This window comes from Cololabis saira, chromosome 4 (genome assembly GCF_033807715.1).
Source record: "Cololabis saira isolate AMF1-May2022 chromosome 4, fColSai1.1, whole genome shotgun sequence".
NCBI classification, from domain to species: domain Eukaryota; kingdom Metazoa; phylum Chordata; class Actinopteri; order Beloniformes; family Belonidae; genus Cololabis; species Cololabis saira.
This window is the reverse complement of record NC_084590.1, coordinates 44,541,990-44,550,470: the sequence shown is the minus strand read 5'-3', so window position 1 is coordinate 44,550,470 and position 8,481 is coordinate 44,541,990. Positions and strand designations below refer to the sequence as shown.

Genomic DNA, 8,481 nt, shown 5'->3' with positions numbered 1-8,481 from the left:
CTGAAAAAAATAAAACTGAAACTGTAAAAAAAAAATTTCAGGTTCAAATTTTATTTTCAAATTAGCAAAACTTTTGGCCCTGATTTGGCTCCATATAAACACGCCTCCAGAACCAGCCAAGAACGACTGAACGATGACTATTTCATGAGTCCTGATCAAAATTCTGTGGAAAGAGCTGAACAGGTACCAACAAGTGTGTCTCACGCACACGGGCCTTTATCGGACCAGCAGCTATGTTTTCTCTGGACCGCAGGCAGCATCTGCGAGTGCTAATCACTTCATTGTTCCTCCTGTCCTTTATCTTGACGTAAGTCGTTTTTTATTGACGCTCGTTTCCCTGCCAATTTGGACCCTTTGTTTGGATGTTTGTACTTTAATAGACTCTGTGACTTCGTGGACACAACCAACGAGTCCCAGAGCTGGTGATCGCAGATCAGTAGGTTAGCTCAAAGACAATACAAGGGGAGGAAATGTCGTCTTTACATTCGAACCTTCCTGTGCACCCCTGGGCGAGGCCTGTTACTGCCCCACAGGGAGGGCACCGACCTACCTAACAGAAACCACTAAAGTATAGGAAATGAAAGGAGAAAAACGGGCAGGAACAGGAACACGAGGATGCAGGACAAATTTATTCAGCAAACCAAGGTGTTAAATAACAGGAATACAACCCCACATGGGGCTTATCACCTACGCACAAGAAACCTTACATCTGATGCAAGATCAAAGCATGTAAAAAAGAAACAAATCTTTACACCAACCCACCATATGCATGCAGACGGCCGTAGAAAAACATAAGAGAGCGATTTCTCTCCCTTAAACCCTTAATAAATAAGAATAAGCAGACTCTGAGTCCTTTACATGCGGTTCTTCTTTTGACACATAAGAAGCCTGTGTGCAGCCACGAGTGAGCCGACTGTTATGGCGCTTTTACACTAGTACCTACTCGCGAAGCTGCTGTGACGTATTTGATTGTGTGATCTAAACAAAGAAGACAACAACAGTAAAGATGTAGAACCTGGAGGAGATGATAAATGTGCTGCTGGGTCTGTGGCTTGTGTTCGATACCAAGTAAAAAAAAAATGACAGTGAGAGAAGCTTCAAGCGGCAACGCTTTTTTTTTGTTTGTTTGTCTCGGCGCTGCTGAAAAGTCAGCTGGAGCCGCAAGCAGTTATGAAGTGACAGAGCTCCTGTTGGATTTTGTCGTTCCTTATCGCCCGTCTAGATCCCTTTTTAATTCTCTCCTCAGCCACCAGGTTTATGAACATCTGCACCTCAGAGTTGGATCAGAACAGACGTTTGCGCTTCCATTGCCTGTCGAATAAAATGAACAAGAAGCCGCGAGTCACTCTTTCGCTGATTTCCGCCTCTGACTCAGATATCTGACTCCAACCCCCCGACCAATCGGTGGCCTGTAGTGTGATGATGTCAGATACTCAGCCGACTCAGCCGCTTAGAACCTCAGCAGAGTAGTTACAGAAAAGTATCTACTCGGCACGTTAGACCCTTAGTGGAGAAGCGCAAAAACCAAAGCGAGTTGAGTCAGGCTGAGTAGGTACTAGTGTAAAAGCGCCATTATTGTGTGACCTGCCACATGTGGTACCAGCCGCTTGGTTTGATCACGCCAGCGTGACAGTTGGACTTGAAGGTTTAAACAACGTCTGGAGAGAGTTTAGTCCTGAGCCTCAGATGAATACATTTCCCCTCTCTGCAAACCGTTCCCCTTGCAGGATCAATAAAATACCTGCATACGTGTGCGGTGTGTCCAACGGTAAAGTGCTGACAAGTAAACTGTTCTCGACTGACTTCTCTAACAAGGACTAAAGTTAACTCCTTTCATTTCATTTTGCACAAGCCAACCCAAACCTCACTCATAACTGGATGTCTGATCATGTTCAAAGAGATAGATGACTGCAGACTCTGCACACACTTTGCTCCCAAATCCGATAAGATAATCCCTAAAACAATCAAGACGATCGGCACTTGCCTAGAATTGCCATACAGACAATAACCCTGTAAATCTTCAACCAGAGAATCCCAGGTTAGGGTCAAATTATTCCTCTGTCCAATCAGGAGCAAGCTTGTGGTCCCTGCAAGACCACTGATCCAACCAGGCGACCGGGCCAGCGAGGATCCTAACGAGATGACAGGTTCCTCTTCCTGCAGAGCCTAGAGAAGTCCGTTCTCCTTCAGCGCAGCGTCCACAGCCGCTACGAGGCGGCCACCGTAGTCCAGCAGTCTGCTGTCATAAACCAGCTGGTCTGCCGTCAAGAGGGTTTGCAGAGGAGCTCTGCAGAGGCCGAAAGCAGAGAAGACATTCAGAGAAACTCCTCAACTTTTAGGTGAAGCAAACACAAAAGCGGTAGTGCCTTAAACGTCATAACACCCCACAAACTAATAAGGGTTGGGTTAGGGAAGTGACAGTCCTCGTTTTTTCTACTTTTAACCTCAAAACTTAAGTAAATGTTTTGGACAAACAAACAAACAATTCCCGGAAAACTGTTCAGTTGATCCCAAAATGCTGAGGTTATTCCCTTCAACGACACTTGGGAGCTCGGGATGATTCGAGGGCGTAAATGTGAGCTGTGTTAGCTGTACGAGAACAAAAAGATGCACTGGAATCATTGTTCACTGCTTTCCTGTCTGATGCTTTAAAACAAACATTTAAAGCCTATTTACCACATTATCTTGATACTTTTATGCACGAAAATGTAATTTGTGGTTTATCACTTTTGGTGCACTATTGTTCAGCTCTTCTCATTTTTTACAATTTATCATGCTCACCTTTAACATAACTTAACTTAAACTTAAATTCAATTCAATTCAATTCATTTATTAAGGACTGCACAACAAGTCGGCAGAATTTGCTTTCGGCACAGCATAGTACCAGCACATAGTACTGTGTGGCAACAGACATCAGTTTATACATTTAACATACATGAGCAGACATCGACATTAAAGCAGACATTTACATACAGACTATACATTTAACACAAATGGAGTATGGAGATGAGTGGAGTTCAGTAGCCTGATGGCAGTGGGAAAAAAGCTGTTTTTGAACCGGGTTGTTTTTATTGAAATGGACCTAAAGCTTCTGCCAGAGGGCAACAGTTGAAACAGATGGTTACCTGTGTGTGTTGAATCAGAGATTATTTTATGTGCTCTACATACATACAGCTTCTGAGTGCGGACAAAAAACATATATATCTTGAAGCTTTTAGCTTTAGCTAAAACCAGTTGAAAGACATGTCTTTTACAGTCAACATTACAGCTCATAAGGAGTAACTTACAACCAGTTAAGGGAACAACACAGTGCAAAAACTGGACACAAATGTAAATCTTCACAGTCTCAGTTCTTGAGAAGAATCAAACTACCTCCACCAGTTCTGTAGTTACTAAACATGTACTATGTTTGGCGGTCAAAGACAAGATGGACACAGAAACATAAGGTATGTTTGTGTGCAAACCAAAGACACCTGAATTGTGAGCCCTGAATGCTGGCTGAGATTATTAGTTTTGTAGCTTTTGCAGACTGTCCAATGAAGAACACAAGCCAAAGTGATTCCTCTTTCAAGAAATACGCAATAAGATTAGATAATACTCAGTTGTGAAAGAAAAAGTAATAATAATTCTGACGTTATTAATTATCTAATGTTTTATCAATGATTTCATTTCAAGACTTCTGTAGCAATCTCGTGCTACTGGGGGTCCACCGACAGGGAAAGAGGACACCGGGATTCAAGGAGAAATCCTTGAACTTTTATTTGCACACAGACGAGTGCCAGCACACTCAGTAGCTCTGTGTCATCCTCAGAGCAGCACCCTTAAATAGCCAGGCAGGGTGGAGAGATTGATTGGGCAATCAGCCGTACCAGCCCCGCACCACCTGTGTGCTGCTCCCCCGCAGACCACGCCCAATCCTCCACCCTGCCACACACCCCCATCGCCCGACTCCGGCCTAGCCAACTCCCCCCCCCCCCCCCCCCCCCCCCGGAGCGGGAGAGGAGGCCGGGTACCACCATCTGAGGAGCCCCCTGGCCTGAGGCCACCGGGTCTTCCAGGTTCCTGGGTCTTCCAGGCCGGGCCGACCGGCGAGACTGTTCGGGGGGTCACCCCCTGGGTCGGGCCGACCGGCGACAGGGCAGTCCTCGGGACTGAGCCGGAGCGTCCAGGGCCGCCTCCGCACCAGGAACAGGTCCTGGACGGTCCAGCACCACTTGCCACACGTCTGGGTAGGTGAAGGTGAACGGCCTGTCCTCCGTGAACAGAGTAGGCGGGCAACCCCACCCTGCCTTCTGCTGCGCTGCCAGCGTCTCCAGCGATGCGGTCTGCCGCTCCGCCTGGCTCTGGATCAGGGCTGCCATGTCCGCCAGCACCTGCGCCACCGCCTCGAGGGTCCGATCCCCGCGTTCCTCCGTCATCCTGTTGGGCCCCACGTTGGGCGCCACAGTAGCAATCTCATGCTACTGGGGGTTAACCGACAGGGAAAGAGGACACAGGGATTCGTGGGGAAATTGTGGTTCTTTATTTGCACCCGACACCGACGAGTACCAGCACACTCAGTAGCTCTGTGTCATCCTTCGAGCAGAACCCTTTGCTGGTGTGCAGCCGCTCCTTAAATAGCCAGGCAGGGTGGAGAGATTGATTGGGCACAGGTGTGCCCAATCAGCCGAACCAGGCCCGCGCCACCTGTGTGTTGTTCCGCCGCAGACCACGCCCAATCCTCCACCCTGCCACAACTTCCTGTTGCTCTTTGACGATAAATCTGAAATGTTCCCTGATACATAAAGCACAGTTCTGTTGATTTATTTGACATGGGCCGGAGACATGTCCGGGTCTACTCCTGCTAGGACTGGCTCCAGCAGATCCCTGGGACACTGAAAAAAGAGAGTATAGATAATAGATCTGACGTGGAACGAGGGAGGCGTCCATCTACCTGGTGTGGTACATCCGTGCGATGTCCCGGTCCACCCAGACGCAGCCGTCTAGCGAGCTCAGGACTCCGTGGACGGACGTCCTGAACACAGCTCGGGGGTTGACGATGATCTTGAATTTCTCGTACTGATGTTCGGGAGTGATGGGTTCTTGGTACAGGTGGGCCAGGATGTTCACCCCGGATACATTCTTCCAGCGGTCTTTGGGGGGCAGACCTTGGGCTGGGGAGGGAGGCGGCCGCTCCACGTTGTTGGGGAACTGGTTGTTCTCAAACATGTAACACTTGTCGTCGCCATATTTCTCCTCCAGCAGCGGCAACAACTCCAACCAGCTGATAAGAGAAGGTCAGAGGTCAAACACTGGTGAGGCTGCTGAGCAGTGCAGAAGTAAATCATACTATCATAACTTTTGACCTCGAAGAAAGTAATATAAAATTATCCAATTATCTCTCTCATTATTATGGCACATAGCAAAATGAAATAATCTTGGTAATCCTGACTGACCTGAAACAGGATAAATTTAGTCTGATTTAACTTCAGACTAAATTCCTGCACAGATTTGTCCACTTTAATCACTCTTGAAAGCTCAATAACAAATCCTCATGAACAGATTTCTACCTGTTGACTGTCTGTGGCAGGATGAGCTCGTCAATATCATGCAGCGCCAGATATCTGGACCGGTACATGTATCTGTAGAGGCAGTCGTTGAGGGCAGGAATCTGGCCGAAGTAGTGGAGGTCGCCAGGACTGTCACTGTACAACCAGCCGCGAGACACGTTCAGAAATTTTGATGCAGGCCACAGAATCACCTCCACTAAACCTGCAGAGACAATGACAACAATGTCAGTAACAATGTCAGGAACGCCTTAACCTTTAAGTTCTGTATCAATCATTGTCCTTGCATTGTGTTTTGGCTTAAGGTTTTTCTCCCACTAGGGGAGTTTTTACCTGCCATTGTCTATGTTATGTTTATGTAATAATTGCTCGGGGGTCATGTTCTTGGTCTCTGGAAAGCACCAAGAGACAACTTATCACAACTTATGTTGTAATAGACGCTATATAAATAAAATTGAATTGAATTTTTTTGATTTATTACATCATTCGGGTATTGAACATCCAGGTGCAGCCACGGACCAGTGATCAATCAATCAATTACTTTATTGTCCCCCAAGGGGGCGATTAGTTTCGCAACAAGAGAAGCACACAATGGGTAAATATACATAAAATATACATACTAAATATACATACTAAATTATAAAATATACAAAATATACATACTAAATTACAATAATAGTATAGACTTAAGCTTCCCCCACTACCTTTTCACCCACTACCTTTTCCTTCCTGCATTTAAAAGAACAATAGCGGAGGGAACAAAGGAGTGTTTGTATCTGTTAGTCTTGCAAAAGGGAGTCTAAGCAGTGTACCTGATGGTAGAAACTGAAACTGTTGATGTAAGGGATGTGAGCAATCAGACAATACGGAGTTTGCCTTCTTGATCAGCTGTTTGTTATAAAGTTCTTGTAATTTTTGTTGAGCCGACCCGATTATTTTGCTGCTTAGACTGACAACCTTATTGAGCAAGTTTCTGTCTTTGACTTTTAAGGATTGAAACCAACAAATGAAAGAAAAAGTGATGACAGATTCGATGAAAGAGCGATAAAACATAGACATCAGGGAAGAATCGACCTGGTATTTAGAAAGTTTTCGGAGACAGAAAAGGCGCTGCTGGCTTTTCTTATATAGCGAGTCTGAATTTTTCCCAAATGACAGTTTGTTGTCAATAATAGTGCCTAAATATTTGTAAGACTCAACTATTTCGACTTCTTCACCCTCAATCACTTTTCTTACAGGAGAGGGCTGAACGCATCTGAAATCCATACACATATCCTTCGTCTTAAAAATATTCAAAGATAAAAAAGATTCCTCGCACCATTTTAAAAAGTATTCAAACACAGGACCATGTGAAGTCTCCATACTTTTCAGCAGGCTTACTATAACAGTGTCATCTGCGAACTTGAGTATGTGACAGTTTTCAAAAGTGCTACAGCAGTCATTTGTATACAGTATGTACAACAGCGGAGAAAGGACGCATCCTTGAGGTGAGCCAGTAGATGTTACGGATAGGTCAGAGAGCTGCCCGTTTACTCTGACTCTTTGCGTTCTACAAGTCAGAAAGTCTAAGATCCAGCCAACAATACTGTCTTTCAGACCAAAGTTGTTTCTCAGTCTCTGGATTAATAGATGAGGCTGGATTGAATTGAAGGCGGATGAGAAATCAACAAACATCAGTCTGGCATGATTATTGGAACTCTCAAGGTGCTTAAAGATGTAGTTTAGCAAAGTTATGGTGGCGTCCTGGACCCCCATTTTGGACCTGTATGCAAACTGCAATGGGTCGATCAAATTATTAGTGACTTTCATCAGTTCAGCTTTGATAAGCTTTTCAAAAGACTTCATAACTAGTGAAGTCAAGGCTATCGGTCTGAAGTCATTTAATGATTTAGGATGTTTGGATTTTGCAGCAGGTACAATAGTAGACTGTTTCCACAAGTCAGGCACTTTCTGCTGGGACAAGGATAAATGAAAAATATAGTTAAAAATAAAACCCAGCTGTTCAGCACAGTTTAAAAGTAATCGGCTACTGATATTGTCAGGGCCTGCACTTGTTCGTCTTTTACAGCGTTTAAAAGTTTTAACCACAGAATGAGCATCAAAAAGAGGGGAAACTTGATCATTTGATGACAACATTGTGGCTTTCAATGACATTATTTCATTATTCAAATTGTGATTGATATAGGACATGAGACTGCAGTATTTCACACAATGTTAAAAAGGCAAATTATAAGTTGTTAGTTGGTAACATTTATTTATGGAGCAATTTTCACAGACACCAGTCACAGAGTACTTTAAAATAAAAAAAGTAAAGCTGTAGATGAAAAACCCCGAAAACTACAAAAACAAACTAAAATGGTAAAAAAGAAAGACAGTTTGTGCCTAACCAGGACTTGATGAAGGTTAAACAACTATTTAACCTAGTGAGGCTACAGGGATCTTTCAGATGGAAAGAGCAGAGAAGCTGGATGTGGTGGCGTCAGTATCAAGATTAGGGGTGCCCCGTATCAGGGCCGATACTGGGTTCTGCTCGACAGGGTTATATATAGATACAATCAACAGGAAAAAAGGAAAGACGGGGAGGGAAGTGTTAAACACAACAGGCTTTAACAAACAAAACAAGAAAACCAAAAATATTCACAAAAGAGGAAAAAAAGACAAAGTGCAAGAAGAGTAAAACAAGATTCTGTATTGTTATTATTCGTACTAGCTGTAGGCACAGGTAAGTAAAATATAAATATAAATATGTAAGAATAAAAAAATAAAAACTAAATAAAAAAAGAATAATAAAACAAAAAGAGATGATAAAGGAAACAATGCCAAACAGATTCTCCAATAGTTATTGCACATGACTCGACATGCTGATGCATGACGGTAGGAGACGGTAGGAGGTTGAAGAGGTATTATATGCAGAGTTTTTTTTAAAGCACAAGAG

General features: G+C 44.1%; 1 protein-coding gene across 1 annotated transcript in view; it reads right to left on the bottom strand.

Annotated features, from left to right (window-relative positions):
• Positions 1 to 611: 611 nt before the first annotated feature.
• si:zfos-464b6.2 (uncharacterized) overlaps positions 612 to 8,481 on the bottom strand; it is a 29,832-nt gene continuing 21,962 nt past the window's right edge. The window contains exons 9-11 of the mRNA XM_061719908.1: positions 5,550 to 5,751; positions 4,934 to 5,263; positions 612 to 2,287 (exon numbers count right to left, since the gene is read on the bottom strand). Coding sequence (XP_061575892.1) covers positions 2,167 to 2,287; positions 4,934 to 5,263; positions 5,550 to 5,751 — 653 coding nt within the window. The 3' untranslated portion in view covers positions 612 to 2,166. The remainder of the gene's footprint in view (positions 2,288 to 4,933; positions 5,264 to 5,549; positions 5,752 to 8,481) is intronic.